We start from the raw sequence: 21198 nt of genomic DNA on the forward strand, positions 1-21198 counted from the left end.
TTCCTTCCCAGACCCTGGTTTAAATAAAAGATGAGGGCAGAGGGGAAGATTCTGCATGCTGTGCACAAAACCCTTGTTCTCCTTTAAACCTCAATATCTTCAAACATTCAAAGAACATGAAAACACCGTAAAGAAAAGAATTCAGTGCTCCCAGAATCCTAACATAGGCAGCTTGGTCTCCTGGGCTGACTCCAGTGGGTCATTGTTTTTAGAGAAGCATGCTATAATTTGGTGTAGTGGATAGAACTCTGGACTTACAACCAAGAGGCCCCAGGTTTAAATCCTGCCTCAGACACTTCCTAGCTGTGGTACCCTGGGCCAGCGAGCTAACCTTTGTTTGCCTCATTTTCCCCAACTGCAAAATGGGTATTATAATAATAGCACCTACTTTTAACAGGGTTGTGAGGATCAAATAAAATAATGTATGTAAAGCATTTAACACAGTGCCTGGTATATAGTAGGCACTATATAAATGCTAGCTGCTATTATTATTATTATCAAGCTAAGATGAGATGATATATACAAAGTGCTTTGCAAATTACCTTCTCCTCTTCCTTTTCCTCCTCCTCCTCCTCATTCTTCTCTTCTTTCTTTCTTCCTTCTTTTCTTTCATCATCATCATCATCATCATCTTCTTCTTTTCTTTCTTCATCTTCTTTTCACTTTCTTCTTCTTTTCTTCTTCTCCTTTTCCTTTCCCTTCTCTTTCTTCTTTCTCCTCCTCTTCCTCTTCTTTATTTTCTTCTTCTCATTTTCCTTTTCCTTCTTCTTTTCCTTCTCCCTCTTCTTTCTCCTCCTCTTCCTCCTGCTCCACTTCCTTCAATTTCATTGGTGCATATCACTTCAGTATCTTTGCCAAGAGAACCCCAAATGGGGGAACAAAGAGTAGGATGGGATTGAATGACTAAACAACAAATGTGAGTATAAGATAAGCCATTTGAAAGGCATACCATTTATAGACTTCATGGATATTAATAACAGAAAGACCCATGTGTGCTAAGATGTTCACAGTGACCCTTTCTATGATATCAGAGAACTGGAGACAATATAGCTGCCCATCGTTTGGGGAATGGCTCACCAAGTGGTGGTCCCCAAATATCATTGTTCTCAAAGAGATGATGAGTGTAACGAATACAGAGAATCATAGGGAGACTTATATGAAATGATACAGAACAAAACAAGCAGGACCAGAAAAAAGTAATAATGACCATAATGTGAATGGAAAAAACAATAAAATAAAAAACAAACAAACAGCCCATTTCAATATCTTATCGAGCGAAACATTTGAGATACTCTCTAGCAGAAAGGGGTCATGACCACCAAAGTGATAATTTCACTTTATTGAGACAAGTTTGAATCTCATTTTGTAAAAGGAAAGCTAGAGTCAGGATCCAGGAGGGGGCGGGACAGAGCACATGGGGTTGGGGTGCCATAGAACTAACTGATGGGAGAAGGTGTGAGCACAGTTAATAAATGGGAGTAAGATTAGGGATGCAGGGTGGACCAGAGCAAGTGGGTGGATGGGGCACTTGCTAACCATGGAAGGCATGAAGGAACAGGAGAACCCCCCCTCCCACCCTTAATCTTTTTCTTCCCCGTGAGTGATGATATGCACGAGATTCTTATAGTCTAGATTTCCGGTCACATCTGGAGGAAAGGCTGCAAACATCTGGTCAATCTGTAACCAAACACATTAAAATATAGGATGAAAGGATGTATTCTGAAGGAATGGGGGCCACGAGTGAGGCAGGCCAGTTAGCTCAAACTCTTAGAGACAGGGAAAGCAACTGATAAATGTCCACCAAACCAACACAATCCCTATTGCCTCCAGAACGAAGTACAAATTTCTTTAACTTTTAAAGATAACCTTAATGTGGCTCCGGCTTACTTTTCAAGGACTATTATTCTCCACTCATTCTACATTCCAGACAATCTAGTTTATTTATTGCTGCTCTTATATAACATTCTATCTTCTGTCTCTAAACTTTTATAGACTAGAAGAATTTGTTCACCTCCATCTATTAGAATTTCTAGTTTCTAGCTCAGACCACATGCCTACTTTTACATGGAACATTTCATGATCCTTCACCCCTGCCAGTATATCCTTACATGTTATCCCAAAAGTATCTTGGATTTTTACATACATTTCACTGTGTGTGTGTGTGTGTGTGTGTGTGTGTGTATGTGTACCTATTGTTTCCCTTCATAAAATATAAGATCCTTGAGGGCAGAGGTGCTTTAATTTTTGATTTTGTATCCTCAGCCTTGAATAATACCTAGTGTAAAAGGGCTGATTGATAGAACCGTGATTATATTTTTCTATATATTTAGCCCTCTGATTTCCTCATGATTAGTGGATATAAAGGTATCTAATCTACTTACCCAATGAGAAGGATATTGGTGAGAGTTCTCTGTGTCTACCAGAGTATAAAACTGCACAGCCCCTAACTCCTGTAGGTCCTCCAGAACTGGTCAGTTATCTGCTGGAAACAGCTACCTAAATTTCAGCTATCAAAATGCATAGATTCCCTTCTCTGAGTCAAGTCAAGGTGATTAGTGAAGGGGAGTGCACAGAGAGTGGAGCTAAAGCCAGCTCATACCTGTCTTGTGAGAGAACATTATTATTTTTTTGGGAGGCAATTGGGGTTAAGTGACTTGTCCAGAGTCACACAGCTAGGAAGTATTAAGTATCCGAGACTGGATTTGAACTCAGTTACTACTGACTTCAGAGCTGATGCTCTATCCACGGAGCCATCTAGCTGCCCCTCAAGAAGACATTATTAAATTTTCAGCCTGAGCATTTAAAACTTGAAATTTGGCAAATACTACAACTCAGGGATTGATTTATTGTTCTGTTGATTGTTTAGACTTAAAAAAGTGATGGGAAAATGTTAATAATGCATATTAAACTTAAAAGTGTATTATGCATACATTTCTTCCCCCACAGAGTTGTATATTAAACATTTACCAGCACATCATGGGATTCTTCTCCTATGAAGTATGTCCATAAAATTTGTATGCTATCAATAAACCCACAATAGAGAATTCACACACAGATAATAAGTACTAAACTTGAGACTTTGTCTATGGTTCTTGGAAATTCATCGCTGACGAACCCAAAAGATCTAGCAATTGTCTGATAAGGAATAGAGGGAGGAAAGAGATGGGGACAGGAGACCTCTTGAGACTTAGCTATGGAACATAAGGAGAATGGGACTCTTGGACTTAATCTCTATACTCAGAGCTGATTTTCCAGCAAACTAGATTATTTGCTGTTTTTTTTTTTTTTAAACTCATGGACTGTCATCCATTCCTGAAATGCATTTCTCTTCACTGTCACTTCTTAGAATCCTTTTCTCCAGATCAATTCAATTTCTACAATTCATGGGGAATTTCCCCTAATCTTATATTTTTGTAGATGCTTTCCTTAGATTATCCTTTAGTTATTTATCTGGTTTTTATAGTGTATCCCTTCCAGTGGAATATAATCTCTTTTTGGGCAGGGACTATTTTTCATCTTGTTTCCATATCAGCTCTTCTTGTGGTATAGTAGATGCTTAATAAATCTGTGTTGATAATGAATATGGAAATATGTTTGGAAGAATTGCACATGTTTAACCTATATTAGGTTGCTTGCTATCTTGGGGGAGGGGAAGAAAAATTTGCAACAAACGGTTTACAAAAATGATTGTCAAAACTTTTGCATGTATTTGAAAAAATAAAATACTATTAAAAAAAAAGAAAAAATAAACCTATGTTGAAGTGAATTAAAATCATTGTGGTCCAATGGAAAGAGCAAGCTCGAAAGTCTGAGAACCTGAATTCAAATCTGATGTTTATTATTGGTATGTCCTTGGTCAAGTGACTCCTCAGTTTCCCCATCTGTAAAATGAAAAGATTAAGCTACCTGGCCCCTGACTTGTCTCCTAGCTCTGAATCTACAAATCTATGACTATGCACTGTAGGAAGTGTGAAATATGTCTGTGGACTTCAGATAGATATCAAAAGGAATCCTGTTTCAGAAAGTCTGGGAAATAGGGGATTAAGTAACAAACGATAATGTAGTTTGTATTCAATCACAGCAAGCAAGGAGAAGAATGGAGCTCACGACTGTTCTTTATCATCGCTTGAGTTCTTAGGAAGAAAGGACAGCAGAATTCGAGCTAATCAATATGTAAAGTATAGCATTTTCTAGACTCCATCCTGGGAGACCGAGTGCTATTTTTTTTTTAAGAGGAAGATCATGGAGCATATCAATGCTAACGTCGGTCCAAAAGGAAAGTGACAGTTTCAGCAGGTCTCCAAAGGCATTTCTGAATCTATTTTTCTATCCCTATAAGACAGAGTGAATAGCTGATGGCCACCTGTGTTATGGGGAGGATGACAATAATAATTGAAATTTATATAGCCCTCTATCTACATTATCTCACAACAGTGCTGTAAAGCTGAGTGATACAGCTTATATATATATATATATATATATATATATATATATATATATATATATATATTCTATATCAGTCATTTTATAGATGAGAAAACTGAGGTGGGTGATATGATACAGCTTATATATATATATATATGTATATATATATATAATATGACTATTTTATATATATATATATATTCTATATCAGTCATTTTATAGATGAGAAAACTGAGGTGGGTGATATGATTTGCTCAAGGCAGCATAGTTAGTTGTTAAGGACCATGTCTAAGTGAAGGGGCAGGTCAATTCTCCGAGAGCCTCCACAGCTGTGGATCATAACATCTGAAGGAATTGAAAAGCAGCCTTTACTGACACAGGTGTTGCTTGTGGACTGGGAAAATAAATTGGAGGCAGAGGGAAGAGGAGAGAGGTCAGAGAACAAGCAACTGCCTCTCGGTCTCCTTGAGTCACCATCATCCTCTCACAAGAAGAAACGGTCTACCAGAGGTAAAACAAAGTGAGATATTGTGTTCCCCAAAACTAGTAGTATGTATGGGTATAGTAGTCTGTGGTTGGCTTTAAACTCAGGCTTTTTAAGCCCTTAATATCCCACCACCATTTATTTCAAATCTAATCAGCATTTATTAAGCACCTATAATGTACTGGGTTTGGTGCTAGGTATAAGAGATAGAATGCCCCCAAACAAATCCAGAACTTTCCTTCAAGGAGCTTACTTTGGTGTCTATCAGGCTGCTGAGGGTGTGAGTCTTATTGTCCCAGGTCCCAGGTCTGGGGACCTGGGAGGTTGACGAGCACAAGAGATGGACACTTACCTCCTCTTTAGAAAACCTCTCTGCTTGGGTGGTGAGCATTTCCTGGATGCTGTGAAGAGAGAAAAGCATCCTTGTGACTCCAGAGGCAAGAAGCTAGGAACCAAAAGGGGTTAGAGAATGACCCCCCAAAAAGTGTAGAATTGGATTTTTAACCCATTCCACCATTGAAGATCAGCAAATCAGCTATAATTTATAGTCTTAGAGATTTGCCTATGGTACTGAAAATCTAAATAATGTGCTGAGTTATCTGGCCATTACAAATCAGAAGCTAGACTTGACCCCAGCAGCTAAACTTGACTTGACCCCAGCAGCTAGACTTGACTTGACCCCAGCAGCTAAACTTGACTTGACCCCAGCAGCTAGATTCTGACTTGGAGGCAGTCCTCTGTGTATCCACTAGATCAAGCCACCTCCACAAATAGAATGAGATGTAATTTCACTCATATAGGGGGACACAATAGGGGAATATCCAAGGCATAAAAAAATTAAATCCAAACAACAATATACTGATATCATCATCATGAAAAATATGCGTGTAATAGAAACTTGAGAACTAATTGGTGCCCTGGGATTCATAGTTCTGAGGCTTTCTCCTCGCAGTCCTGAGAACTATTTAGGGCTACCATGATGTTTGAGAAAGAATGTGAACTGGAGTTATACCTACAAACTTTTAAAGAGAAACAGAATAGATAAGACAAGGGAGAAATTGGGACTTTTGAAAACTGAGCAGATGCAATAGCTGGGGGAGGCATTTCTGTTCAAGAATTAAGGTGCTAAGAAGGAAAAATTTGGGAACAAGAAGAAAGTGAAAAAGAGAATCCATAGTCTCTTATAGATAGCAAAAAACAGTTGATTAAGGCTGAATTTACCAGTTGTACTCGCCTCTTTAAGGACTGAAGGAAGTTTAAAAAAGTTTTTTTCCTCCATATCCTCCTTCTCATGCTTGTGTATAACAATCTCTATAATAAATGCTGCTCATTTTAAAAAATCTAAATGTTTTTGTGTCCTAATTTTCCTTTCAAGCATTGGCACTCAGAGGGTTAGCTAGAGTTTTTGTTATTGTTCAGTCATTTCTACTTCATGACCCAATTTAGGATTCTCTTGACAGAGATAATGGAGTGGTTTGCCATTTTCTTCTTCAGTTCAATTTTTTTTTCTTCAGCTCATTTTACAAATGAGGAAATTGAGGGAAACAGAATTAAATGACTTGCCTAGGGTCACACAGTTAATGTCTGAGGCCATACTTGAACTCGGGAAGATGAGTCTTCCTGATCGCAGGCCCAGTACTCTATCCACTATACCAACTAGCTGTCCCACCTAGGGGTAGACATAATAATAAATTGAAATGAAAGACCCAAACCTTGACTTGAATGTTAGGAATTTTTCCTAACTGGGGGCTCTGAGTTATTACCATCATACTATACTTTTTTGTCAATTATAAACTCCATAAAACAGCAGACTGTTGATAAAGGGGTTTATTATTTTGCTATTACAATGAAAAAGATGCTGCTTGTTGTAATAGGGTATAACAAATTAAATTTTCAGTGAGGAAAGAAAGGAAGAAAAGTTAGTGACTAAAGATCATATCCTATACCCACTCCACCCAGAGACAGACAAAGCCTGGGAAGGACACAAGACTGTCCTTATTCCTTAAAGAGGGGGAGCAAAAAGAATGGAGTATCAATGGCCAACATTCACATGGTACAAAGACATCCACATGCATTCAAAAGAAAAAAATGATATGAAGAGAAATGGAAACATGGAAACAAACTGGAGAATTTGTCCTGGTCTATATCTGGTCTATATAGTTTAGATCCTAAGGAATTTTGTCAGTGTGGCCCTTCTTTTCAGTGAATATCAAAGGTTCAAAGATTATAGATTTAGAATTTAGAAGGAGACTTAGGGGACAATCAGTTAGAATCCCTCATATTAACAAAGGAAGAAACTGAATGGCAGAGACCTTTACTTCATACAAAGTATGAACCACAAACAGATCCAGAGGTGGATGAATCTTTTCACTTTAAGACAGTTCTATTCAGTAGGAAGTTTTTCATTATATCCACACTTTGTGCCCATTTTATAAACTACAGAGACTGAGAGTCATAAGGAGTGTCACATGACTGACAAAAACCCATTTTAATATCAAATCTAATCCATCTAATCCAAATTAATTCTGGCAATTCAGATTCCAAATTCATCATTCTTTCCTCTGATATTATAATTCATCTGTAACTGAATTGAGATTATAGCTAAAAAATACATTAGTGATGAAATCCTCCAGATTTAGTTATAATGATCTTTAGAAAATGGACCCATAATCCATCCCTGGACCTATATTCTTTCAAGATATGTAGGACACGGCTGAACTAGAGCACAGAGCAAAATCTTTGCTAACTACAGTCATCTTCATGCCAAGATGAGTCAGCAAAGGAAAGTTTTAAACTTGGATTTTGATCATATACACTTTTTTTTCTGAACACACTATTAAAAAATGGAAGTTTGCTGTTTTATATTTAAGCTTTGAAAAGATTCTCATTGACATATTTGGATAATTGTGTTGGTAGAAGGTTACTAAGATTGGAAATCTTTTTTTAAGTTGGGAAAGATCAGAATTTATTCCCCACTTACTAGTCAGACTTTAGCACCCCTTTGCCTTCTGGATCAAACACTTTGAATGCATTAAGAATAGTTTCTTCTGGGTCAGCACCTGAAATGGAAGGCAGAGACCCCCATGGTCATAAATAAATGGGAAGCACATTCAAGCCAGCAGATATCTTTGAAAAACAACAAATAGTATCTCCAAGAGCAGGAGAAGCTAGGGGGGTCAAGGTGATGAGCTGCCTTATATGGAAGAAGCTCTACAAAGAGAGAGCAATAACTGGGATGGACTCGCCAGGGTTTATAGGGATTGAAATCCTGACAGTGAGTGTTGCCGTCCAACAAATAGAAATTTTTGTTTCTTAATACCTAGTTAGTAAGAATAGTTAGACTAGGAGTAATGTGCCCTCTACTCCTTCCTCTTCTTCCTCCCTTCTCCCCTCATCAGATACCATAGTTTAAGTTGAACTTTTCCTTTCATCATTCTTAGTAATGATTTCTCAGACATATCTGGTGTTCCAGCCTTCATCTCCCGATTCCTTATGATCCAAAGCTCTCCAAGTCTCCTCCTCACCCCCAACTGAATTAGTTTTGAACAAAAACTGATTTCAAGGCACTTTTTGAGTTACTTGGTCCGAGCCCACTTCATGGTCTTTGTTCTGAGCATCAGAGTTTTCAATTTCCAATTGATGCAAAGATTTGAAACAAAGCTGGTTCTCTGTACCCGAGGGCTTCCCCTGGGAATGCTACACCTGCTGATTTTAAAAGGAAAACTAGGCCTAGAGACATGAAGTAAAGCCTGGAGATCAATGCGTGTTGAGAATCAGTTTTTCAGTGAAATCTCGGTGTCCTTATACCTCACTTCTGATGGTCACACATACTGCCAGCCTCCTAGTCCCCAGGAAATGGCTCATCCCCACATTATCTGAGTGTACAGGACTTCTCTCTCCAACCCATCCATGAATGTTGCAGGTCAGCCTGATCCTCATGCCAAGGCTACTCACCTTTGAGCTTTTCCCCAAACATGGTCAAGAAGACGGTGAAATTGATTGGTCCTGGAGCCTCCTTTATCATTTCATCGATTTCTTCATTTTTCACATTCACACGACCTGAGACACAAACCAAACTTTGGGATCCATAATGAGGAAGTAATGGGATCAGAGGATGGATGGGGTAGTCACAAAACCCGGATTTGTCAAGAGTATGTGACCATAGGCAAGCCCCTTTTACCTGATGGATCTTACAGTCCTCCTCCCTAAAATGGGGGACACTTGTACTTAAGAGAATCTCTGATTTCCTCCAACTTTGATGTGATATAGTCTAAGGCCCTCCAAGTTCTGATACCCCTATTTAAGGTATATAATAAATATACCTTCCAAGCCCTGACACTCATATTCTAAGGCCCCTCCCAGCCTTTACATTCCCTATTCCAAGGCCCTTTGACACTTCCTGTTCTAAGCTCCATCCCGACCCTGATATTCCCCGTTCTAAGCCCCTTTCAGCTCTATCACCTCCCATTCTAAGATCCTTCCGGCTCTGATGTCCCCTGTCCTAAGGTCCCTTCCAGCTTTGACGTCCCCTGTCCTAAGGTCCCTTCCAGCTCTGATGTCCCCTGTCCTAAGGTCCCTCTCAGCCTGTATAAACATTCTATGTTCCAAGACCCCTCCTTATTTAGAATCCTGTGGTTCTTAGCCTCTAAAGTTTGTCTTCTTAAGATTCTAATGAAAATTACAACATTCTAGAGAAGTTCATAACATCTTATTCAGAGCAGACTCACAGAATCTCAAGCTTAATAAGGGCTCTCTGAGGCAATAATTCAATCCCTTTCTGAACAGAAATCCTCCCTTACAATATCTCCCATAAATGACAGGCATTGTAGCCCCATGGAAAGAGCCCAATATTATGAATCAGAGGGCCTGAGTCAAATCTTGATTCTGCTAATGAATGTCTAGGGGACGCTAGATCAATCACTTTACTTTTAGGGACTTCAGTTACCTTATCTATGAAAGGAAGGGCATAGAACTCAGTAAGTTCTTAAGACCTTTCCAATTGTAAGGTCCCTCTAAGCTCTAAGTTGATGAATAGCTTCCAGCTTCTACTGGAAGACCTCTGGTGATCATTACTTCCCATAGTGGTCCTTTTCACCTTGGGACACTTCTATTCATCAAATTATTATGCCAATTTATAGGCTGATGAGCCTGGAGTTCAGAGGGGATAAAGACACGTTGTGAATGTCATTGTTCAGGCACTACTGACTCTTCATGATCCCGTTTTGGGTTTTCTTGGCAAATATATCAGAGTGGTTTGCCATTTCCTTCTCCAGCTCATTTTACATAGGAGAAAACTGATACAAACAGAGTCAAATGACTTGCCCAACATCACCTGGCTAGTCAGTGTTTGAGGCTTTGAGATTTGAGATTTGAATTCAGGAAGATGACTCTAAAAGTCATAGCCTGATTCCAAGGCTAGTGCTCTATCCATTATGGTGCCACCTACATGTGAATATCATACAACAGGCCAAAAAAACCCCACTTTCTTAGCGAAGATCATGTTTAAGGGTTTCTTTCGATACTGTTTCCATGATCTATAATATAGCCTATGTTAAATGATTTTTTATTACACATCATCAAGTTCTAAAGACATAAGCTTTACTCTTGTACTATTGTTGTTTTTCCTTCCCCCCATAATGAGATATTTTTCCTGTCTCTCAATTGATGGGGCTGGGGAGTGGATTATGGATACAGCAAAATGTTGCATATACCATCAAAGTTCCTTCTCTTTAATCATTTTTCTTTGTAACAAAAAGCAGTTCTATGCCAATACAAAAGCAAACATCATTATCAATAAAATAAAAATAATATAAATAATAAAAATAATTCTTATCACCACCCTATCATGCATGCTTGGCACTCCTCCACTCAGAGCAGGTAGGAATCCGACTCAACTAAAGACCTACCAAGGGCAGCAAACGTATCCCTTAGATCTGCTTTGTCAATGAATCCATCCCGGTTCTGGTCCATGATGGTAAATGCCTGTTGAAGCAGTGTAGAAATGAGAGGTGGTCATTCAGAAGCCATGGGGAGACCAGGAAAGATTTAGGGTAATTTTTGACTGACTTGCCCAGGATCACAGAGCTAGGAAGTGTTAAATTTGAGGTCAAATTTGAACTCATGTCCTCCTGACTTCAGGGCTGGTGCTCCATCTACTACACCACCTAGCTACCCTAGATTTAGAGTAATTAAGTGCATCAAGAACCAATGAGCAAACAAGAAGAGTAGAAAGATCTGTGCTATTTTTAAAATCTTTCTTTGTGAACCCTCTCCCTAAACATCTTGTTTCTTCTGCAAATACCGTCTCACAGCATCCTGAAGAGTTGATTCCCCATTCTAGAGATTGGGGCAGAATGAGGAAGAAGAGTAGTAGGAAGTAACATTCTTCCTGGGATTTAGCTAGATATTCTCCCCAACAGTCCCTGCCCTTGACTAAGATGGAGTTTAAAATAGCTAGGAGACAAGAAAGTCAGTGATTTAAAAATGGCTTCATTTACACCAAAATATTTACAGCAGCATTTTGTGTAGTATTAAAAAATGGAAACAAAGTAGATGTCCATCCATTGGGGAATGTCTAAATAAATTGTAACATAAATGTAATGAGATAGGGATGAACTTAAAGTGATAAATTTGGGGCAGCTAGGGGGCACAGTGGATAGAACACCAGTCCTGAACTCAGGAGGACCTGAGTTCAAATGTAGTCTCAGACACTTAACACTTCCTAGTTGTGTGACCCTGGGCAAGTCACTTAACCCCAATTGCCTTAGGGGAAAAAAAAGAGAAAGAAAGAGGGGGGAAAACTGTGATAAATTCAGAGAAGCATGGAGAGACTCTTACAAACAGATACAAAGCGAAGTAAGCAGAGCCACTAAGAAAATGTGCCATAGGACCAGGAGATCATTATATACTTCAACAACAATACTATATGATGATCAATTCTGATGGACGTGGCCCTCTCTAGCAATGAGATGAACCAAATCAGTTCCAATGGAGCAGTAATGAACCGAACCAGCTACACCCAGCAAAAGAACTCTGAGAGATGACTATGAACCACTACATAAAATTCCCAATCCCTATATTTTTGCCCACCTGCATTTTTGATTTTCTTCACAGGCTAATTGTACACTATTTCAGAGTCCGATCCTTTTTGTACAGCAAAATAACTGTTTGGACATGTACACTTATATTGTATTTAATTTATACTTTAACATATTTAACTTGTATTGGTCAACTTGCCATCTGGGGGAGGGGGTGGGGGGAATTAGGAGGGGGGGAAGGAGGGGAAAATTGGAACAAAAGGTTTGACAATTGTCAATGCTGTCAAATTACCTGTGCATATAACTTGTAAATAAAAAGCTATAATAAAAAAAAAGAAAAGAAAACGTGCCATGACTTTAGTAACATGAATGTAAAGGAGAGCAATTGAAACTGAATGATATAAAACTATAAAGGTTGTTTGAATCCAAGAAAGAGATGAAACATGTTTATGTAGTCCTATGGATATGGAATATGGCATATAATAAAATTTCCCCAATGTGTTGGTTTGTTTTACTGAAATATTTTTTCTTTTTCTTGTATGTTTGATGTGAAAACAAAAGATTTCTTTAAAAAATTTTATTAAAACTTTTTTATTTACATATATGCATGGATAATTTTTCAACATTGATCCTTGCAAAACCTGCTGTTCCAAATTTTCCCCTCCTTCCCCCTAGACCCTCCTCTAGATTTTATTCAAAATTAATAGGAGGAAATTTGGAGAGAAGGAAAGTACTAGTAACTGGGCCTATTCAGTTGAATACAGGATATATCTGAATCTCTACAATTCTGGATGTAGCAGGAGCAATCCATTTATTTATTTTAATAGCTTTTTATTTACAAGTTATATGCACAGGCAATTTTACAGCATTGACAATTGCCAAACCTTTTGTTCCAATTTCCCCCCTCTTTCCCTCCACCCCCTTCCCCAGATGGCAGGTTGACCAATACATGTTAAATACGTTAAAGTATAAATTAAATACAATATAAGTATACATGTCCATATAGTTATTTTGCTGTACAAAAAAAGTCGGACTATGAAATAGTATACAATTAGCCTGGGAAGGAAATCAAAAATGCAGGCGGACAAAAATAGAGGGATTGGGAATTCTATGTAATGGTTCTTAGTCATTTCCCAGAGTTCTTTCCCTGGGTGTAGCTGGTTCAATTCATTACTGAGGAGTAATCCATTTTTAAGAAGCCCTGTTTGAAAGCAATAGTATTCCTTCTCCTTAAGCTTCCTTAGACCATTAAAATATGGTCACTCGCATATAAGGACTTTATATAATGTTCCTAAGGTTCTTTCTCCTGACACTTTTCAAATAAATTTTTATTGAAACCTTTTTGTTAAATAGTTTCTGCCTTTGAGGATTTCATATTCTACTGGAGGATCAACTGTAAAGAAACATCATATAAACCGGATCAATACAAAATACAAATGAATACAAAATATCATTCTTGAAGAGGGAGGAGAATTGCTAACAACTGAGAGAATCTTTAAGGAATCTAGGAGTTCTAAAAGAGAAAAATGAAGTGGGAGCCTTTCCATGGTTGGGCCAAGGTACAGAGGCAGGAGGTGAGGGGGATACAATGTCACATACACGAAACATTGCTACTGTCATCAGTAGTAAAAGATAGATTAGCATCAGCTGTTGGAGGACCTTAAATTCACATCACCCAAATGTTCACTAATGCTTCTAGGAATCATGGGGAATAAATAGCCCCGTGAAAAGGCTGGAAATTTTCAAGTACGTCATTCATTTCAAGTACGGCAACTTACCTCCTTGAATTCCTGGATCTGGGTTTGCTCGAACATGGAGAAGACATTGGAGTTGGCTCCCTCTGCCCGCTTCTTGGCTTTTTTGGGTGCCTGTGAAAAAGATAGCCATGATTAGAAAAAGCAACGGGCTGGAATCCAGGAAAGTGAGGTCTCATTCTGGCTCTGTCACCAGGAGGATGAGTGAGATCTGACCCATTGTCTACTTGAATCTCTATATGAAAAGCAGGATATTTCCTGCCCTACTTACCCTCAAAGAGATCATAAGATTTATGGCTGAAAGGAGTCTTAGAGAGTCAATCGGGCAACCTTCTTCTTTTATAAAAGACCCAGAGAGGTTAAGTTCAAGGTCACACAGTGAGCAGAGAGCAGAGATGAATGTTGTAGAGATAGAATGAGATCATAGATGTGAGAGTTTTGTTAAAATTAGTATACTCTATGAAGATAAGAAATGATGCATAGGAATAATTATGGTAGTAATTATTATGAGATACTAGGACAATTAGGTGAGTCAAGCCTACAGTCAGGAGGACCCGAGTTCAAATCCAACCTCAGACACTTTCTAGCTGTGTGACCCTGAGCAAGCTACTTAACCTGCTTGCCTTGATTTCCTCATTTGTAAAGTGAGCTGGAGAAGGAAATGGCAAAACCAGTCTTTGTCAAGAAAACCCCCAATAGTCACAACTGAACAATAGTTATAGAACTGCACAATTCCATAGATTCTCCTCAATGACCAGTATTTGGCATATAGGAGGAGATTAATAAGTGCTTGTTGTTGATTGACTGGCTAACTATTTATCCTTAATTATAAATCTCTGCTGATAGGTAAGCTGTTCCCTTAGCTGTTAAGTAGAATTAACTCACTTTGCTGCTGCCTCTGCATGATTCAACTTAATCCAAAAATATCTTATTGGGTGTGAAGAACTGTGCCGGGCACAAGGATACAGGAACCAAATTCCAGATTGCCCTAAAACTAACATCCTAATGTCTGTGGGTGGGTGACAGGGCGGACAGATAAAGAGAATCTAAAGCTGAGAATTGTGGGGTGGAAGGTAGGAGCCAGAGCGATATAGGACTGAGAGGGGGAGAGGGTTGTGGGAAGGACAGAGAGGCAGTGCTGTAGAGAGACATGGATTCAAATCCTCTCTATTACTGTTGGAAGTATAATCATCTGTCTCTGGGTTGTGATGCTCTAATGAGGCACCACGTGTGTGAAGCAGGAATAAGAGGAGAGCTGTGAACCTGCCCAGGAGAGAGCCAGTAGAGGCTTCTGCTGAACCATTGGACAAATAGGACAGTCAACGATCAAAGGAGCATTGATTGGGAGACAATCAAGCCCGTGAAACTGGAACACATGGGGAGATGAAAGGAGAGTTTTCACAATGAAAATAATGTCTCTCTGTGTGTCTGTCTGTCTGTGTCTGTTTCTCTGTGTGTCTGTCTGTGTGTGTGTGTGTCTGTCTGTGTGTCTGTCTGTCTGTCTCCCTCTTTCTCTCCTCTTCTTTCTTCCTCTTGAATCCACACAGTCAAGAAACTCTAGTTCAGACAAACAAATCGGTGGTCTTGATAGAGAGCTGGAATGGAGGCAGGAAGACCTGATTTTGAATCCTACTTTCAACAGTGACTAGCTGTGTGACCTTGGGCAAGTCACCCTCTGAGCCTTAATTTCTCTGTAATAGAGAGGCAGAAAGACTCAATGACTTCTATCACTAAGTCTCTGAATCTCTGAATTAGGGGCAGGGCAAAACCGAGGAAAGAATGTTGGCATTAAGATGTTAGGATGTGATGACAATCTGGTTTTAAATCCAAACAGTGACATTTAAAACTTGTGTGACTTCAAACAAGCCTCTAGCTCTCTAGTCTCCAGGATTCCCAGCCTGTAGATCCATAGCTATTCCTGCTCACCTGCCAGATCCTCAGTTTCCTCCCTTTTCCAGACTAGATAGCTCCTTTCCAGCTCTGAGTCCAGCCTCTTTTTCTTAGAGTAGTTGCCAAAACTTGCTACCATCAGATTAATGCCTCGATACACCATTTCCAGACATAAATTTGCATTTTCTTGTACTGCCTACGTTGGGGGAAGCTTCCAAAAAGGATCGAAGAGTTTGAAAGTTTACCTTTCAAAAGGAATATATGTATATCTTTTTTCTAAATATAACTTTATATATTTGCATATATGTGTAATTATGTGTGTATATACATAAGATTTATATATAATTATATATTCATATATAGATATGTGCTTATATAATTATATATAAATATATTATATACAATATATTGTATATATTTCTACTAAATATAATTATGTATAAATTATATGTATGCATATGCATATAATATACACATTAAAATGTACATATGGATATATAAAATATATACATATATACAATAAAATTTACATATAATTATATATGTGTGATAGATGTAATAAAATAGGTATGTATATATCAAGTATAATATATTTCTACTAAATATAGTTATATATATGAATATATATGCATATAACACATATTATAGATGGACAGTATACATACATAAATTTATATATACATGTATGGATAATATGTATGTATAGTTATATTGCGTCTATTTCTTTTAAATATAATTTTATTTATAAAATATGCATATATACAAATTAATATGTAATTATATATACATACATATATGAAAACACAAATATATGTGCATATATAATTATATACAAATATATCATGTATAATATATTTCTACTAAATATTTTGTATAATATATACTAAATATTATTATATATAAACATTATATCAATACACTTAATACACATATAGATATAGTTATATGTACACATAAATCTATATACATACATATGTTTGCACATATAATTATACTATGTATAAGATATTCCTACTCAATATAATTACATTTGTATATGCACATACACGTGCATATTATATTTGTATGCATATGTAATATAATAGGCACATATATATGTGTATGTGTATATCTATCCATATATATATATATATATATATTTTTTTTATTCACCCCCCTCCAGGTGCCCAAACAAGAAAAAAGAATTACAATTTGATCCTTAAAAGCACTCAATCCCATTTTGCAAGCCTTGGGAGTTATTGATTTCGAGAGAGGTCAGTCGACAACCTATAAAAAAAGCCTAGCTCTTTCTTATTCTGTTTTTCTTCTTCTATTCCCTGGGAGCCTGCATTATTTGTGGCCCGTCAGTGTATTGACTGGGGTTCCATCACGAGAAGCAATGAATCGAACCTCGTGCAGTCCGAGTACTGTAAACTGTGTCCAAATGGAAAGAGCCTGGACGTGGAGCCCTGCCGGTTTGGGCTTCCCTCCTAGCTCTCTGCCTCTGACTGGGTGACCTTTGGACAAAGCCCCTTTTGAACCTCAGTCTTCTCGTTGGAAAGTGGAGGAGTTGGGCTAGACAAACTCAGAGCTTCAAGAATGATAGTCTGGGAGTGGTGGAGGTGGGGGGTAAGGGTGGGGGAGGCCGGTGAAAACAGCTGAAGGTGAATCTAGGGCAAGTCCTCAGACTTCTGGGAGAACAAGGCTATCACACCTTGGGTACCTTGGAGCAAGCACCTTCACTTTTCGGGGACCTCAATCTCCCCATCTGTAAAATGAGGGGATGGCAACAGCTGATTTCTAAGGTTCCTTAGAGCTCTTAAAATCATGATCCTATGTCTTTCCTGGGCTTTGTTTTCCTCATCTGTGAAATGGAGAGTTTGGACCCCTGAGACCGCTTCCAGTTCGACATCTGTGATCCGAAACAGGATTCTTTACCATGTTTTTGGGGCTGGGAAGTATAAAGACCCCTTTTTAGAGTATATGCAATAAAGTATATAAAATTATCAAAGAAACTTGTTAGATTGAAATGTAGCTGTCAAATGAGTAAAAGAAAACAAGTTTATGGAGTTGAATCCCCCTGTTTTTTCTCAGTTTCTTCATCTGTAAAATAAGGGGGTGGGACTAGCCAAATGACCCCAAGGGTCTGTTCCTCTTAGCTCTAAATCTGCAATCTCCAGTAGCCAGAGAGACTCTCCTTTGTAGAAGAGACCCATTTGGTGTTTGGGGTCTCTTTAGGGCCGCCGCCTTGACCCTCCTCCTGGACAGACCCGGTCCCCACTCACCATGGCGGAGCTGGCCAAGAAGTCCTCCTTCGCTCTGACAAGTGGGATGCCGACTGCTGCCCCTCCCTCCCCTTCTAGCCCCGAAACAATAAATACTTCCTGCCTGGGGTTAAAAATAACCTTATGACCACTTTTGGCAGTAATAGGTAAGAGGCCCCACCTAAGCTATCCCCCCATCCCCCCCCCAAGTCCATTCTATTCTGTTGACTCTTGTTCTGGAATAACTGCTCATATCACTGGGTGACATGTGAGACCCAAAGGCTTTCAAGGTTACCCAGTCCCACCAGTTGTGTCCGGGGCGGGGAAGATGCTGACAGGGCGGCATTCTGCAGGACTCGGCCAGGGGACACATGAGCCCGGCGGGCCCCGCAGGAGGGCAGCCAGCAATCTCAGAAGCCCGCCATTGCAGAATGGGAAGGTCACCCCGTACCTAGGGGAATTCCCATGGTCCCGGTGTTCTCCAGAGCTAATGGAAGGAGCAAGGGACCAGGGATGGGGCAACCCTAGTTCTCCACCGGGCTCTGGCAGTGGCTAACAAGGGGACTTTGGGTGAGACTTTCCAGTCTCAGCATATTGATGGAAGGCAATGAGGTGGTTCTGTGCGTAGAGTGATCTGAGTTCAAATCCAGCTTCAGATATATATTGATGGGCCACACTAGGCAAGTCATTTACCCAATGGAAGTTAACATTTCTACAGTGCCTACTATGTGCCAGGCACCATATTAAATGCTCATATTTCTGTAGTAGTAGTAATAATAACTAACATTTCTATAGTGCCTACTATGTGCCAGATACCATATTAAGTGCTGACATTTCTGTAGTAGTAGTAACTAACTAATATTTCTATAGAGCCTACTATGTGCCTGTGAAACCTGATGCCATGTCAAGAAACAGAATTTCTTCCATTTGAATTGTCTCAGGAAGATGCTGAAGATCACCTGGCAGGATGAGATCCTGGCCACTGGGGTCCTTTCTCCAACTAAACTGCCAGGCTCCCGCTCTCCTGCAGAGAGCACAACTCTGGTGGGCTGGCCATGTTGTTCAAATGCCAAATATACACTTGTCAAAAAGTTATTTTATGAAGAACTCACACAGGGCAAGTGCTCACGAGGTGGTCAGAAAAGGCAATACAAGGACACTCTCAAAGTCTCTCTTAAGAACTTTAGAATCAATTATATGACCTGGGAGACCCTGGCACAGGACCACCAGCATGGTGTGCCCTCATCAGAGAAGGGGCTGTGCTCTAGAGAAAAGCAGAACTGCATTAGTTTAGAAGAAACACCAGATGTGCAAAGTTAGAGAGTTCACCCCAAATGTTCCTATGGACTATCTGTGTCCAACCGGGGAAAGCACTCCAAGCTCATATTGGTCTGATCAGCCACAGGTGGACACACTGTGCCTCAACTCTAACACAGTGATGCCATTAGTTGTCTTTGAAAATGGACAACAACTATGTTTTGGGTACCACGCTAAGTGCTGACATTTCTATAATATTAATACTCGTAGTAATTAATATTTCTTTAGTGTCTACCAAGTACCAATGCTAAAAATTACTTTACAATTTACAATTATTTACTTTACAATTTACAATTATTAACTCATTTGAGCCTCATAACAATCCACAGAGGAAGTTGCGGTCATTAATCTCATTTTACAAATGAGGAAACTGAGACAAGTAGCATTTACCACACAAAGTTGTTTTGAGGTTTAATCTATTTATCCCTCTGTTGGGGAGGGAAGGAAGAGAGAGAGAGACAGAGAGAGAGAGAGACAAAGAGAAAGACAGAGACAGAGAAGAGACAGAAAAACAGAGAGGGACAGAAAGAGAGAAAAAGAGAGACAGAAAAGTTGATAGATAGAAGGGTGGATGGCTAGGTAGGTAGAGCCCATGCTTTGTCTTTTACCTTTCTTTGTATCCTTAAAACTTTGCACATTGGGTGTACTCTGTTTTACAGAGATAGGTAAAGAGACAGACAGATGGGAGAACTGAAAGGAAGTTTAATTTTTCATTTCACAGAAGCAAAAATTTAGACCCAGACAAGTGAAATAATTTTCCCCAGTTCCCAATGTAGTAACCAATCAATTAGTCAACAACAAGCATTTATTTATCACCTACAATATTCCTGGTGGGCAGCTAGTTAGCACAATGGGTAGAGCAGTGGGCCTGGCGTCAAGAAGACTCCATTTTCCATGGCTCTTCCTTGGGCCTGGAATGCTTTCTCTCTCCTTATTTCTACCTCATGCTTCCCTGGCTACCTTCCAATCTCGGCTAAAATCTCACCTTCTATAAAATCCCCTCCTCAGTGGTGGTCCCTGCTCTCTGCTAATTATCTCCAATTTATCTTGTCGGTTGTTTGTTTGCTTGCTGTGACCTTGAGCTCTCTGAGATCCTTCTCTGTCTTTTGCCTTTCTTCGAATCCCCAGCACTTAATTCAATTTCTGGAATAAATATTTGACTGACTGACATGAGGCAACTTTGTTTCCTGCAAGGACCTTACATTCTAGTAGCACTGTAAGCAGGAGACAGTGTGGTATCTTGGAATGGTCATAGACTCTATCATCAGAGGGATCTGGGTTCAAATATTACTTCTAACACTTAGTAATTTTTTATGCTGGATAATTCATTTCTCCACTGGGAGCCTCCACATCTCGAAGGTCTCTTTCACCTCCAAATCTGTGATTCTAAGTGTATTTTGTTGAGAAACCCACTTCCAGGAAGAGTGATGACAAGGAAAGGAAAAGATCAACATGAGAGGAAGTTTGATTTTTCTTTGGTTTGCTGGTCTGCTACTGGAATGGTTTGCCATTTCCTTCTCCAGAACATTTTCAGAACGCTACTCAAGTTTTCCTAAGTGACATCATTTCTTTATCCATTAAACCAATCAAATGGGATGATATTTACAAATTACTAGGCACAGAGCCTGACACATAGTAGGTACTTAATAAATGTTTGTTCCTTTTCCCTTCCCCCTTTGAGGAGAGAAAAGTGAGCCAAAGATTTCTTTGGTCAGCTTTCTATAAAGAATTTTTCCTGAGATGAAATTTTGACCTACTCCAATAGAGTTGTTGACTTTTTCAACTACGAAACTGCGAGTTTCTTGAGGGCAGGACCTATTTTCATTTTGTCTCTGTACGTCCACCACCTAGCATAGCACTTGACACACTTTTATTAAGAAAGAAAAGAAAGAAACTTGATTAAGAGTTTGTTGGGTTGAATTGTGCTCACCCATCACAAGGGACATCAGCAGGGCTTTGGAAAACCAAGGACAAGTCCTTACGAGCGTGAGAGAGACAGCATTTATATCTCACGAGGGGATTTCTTTTCTGCCCCCAAACTCTCTGAC

General features: G+C 39.2%; 1 protein-coding gene across 1 annotated transcript; it reads right to left on the minus strand.

The window, feature by feature from the left end:
- Positions 1-1324: 1324 nt before the first annotated feature.
- On the minus strand, positions 1325-17921 carry MYL2 (myosin light chain 2). Its single transcript, XM_051972779.1, has 7 exons — positions 17855-17921; positions 13725-13814; positions 10816-10891; positions 8864-8968; positions 7890-7968; positions 5262-5310; positions 1325-1677 (listed from the first exon to the last, which is right to left on the minus strand). The coding sequence occupies exons 1-7, from the start codon at positions 17855-17857 to the stop codon at positions 1579-1581; spliced, it is 501 nt and encodes a 166-aa protein (XP_051828739.1). The 5' UTR covers positions 17858-17921; the 3' UTR covers positions 1325-1578.
- Positions 17922-21198: the final 3277 nt, after the last annotated feature.

The sequence above is a fragment of the Antechinus flavipes genome, chromosome 1, assembly GCF_016432865.1.
Source record: "Antechinus flavipes isolate AdamAnt ecotype Samford, QLD, Australia chromosome 1, AdamAnt_v2, whole genome shotgun sequence".
Taxonomy (NCBI): Eukaryota; Metazoa; Chordata; class Mammalia; order Dasyuromorphia; family Dasyuridae; genus Antechinus; species Antechinus flavipes.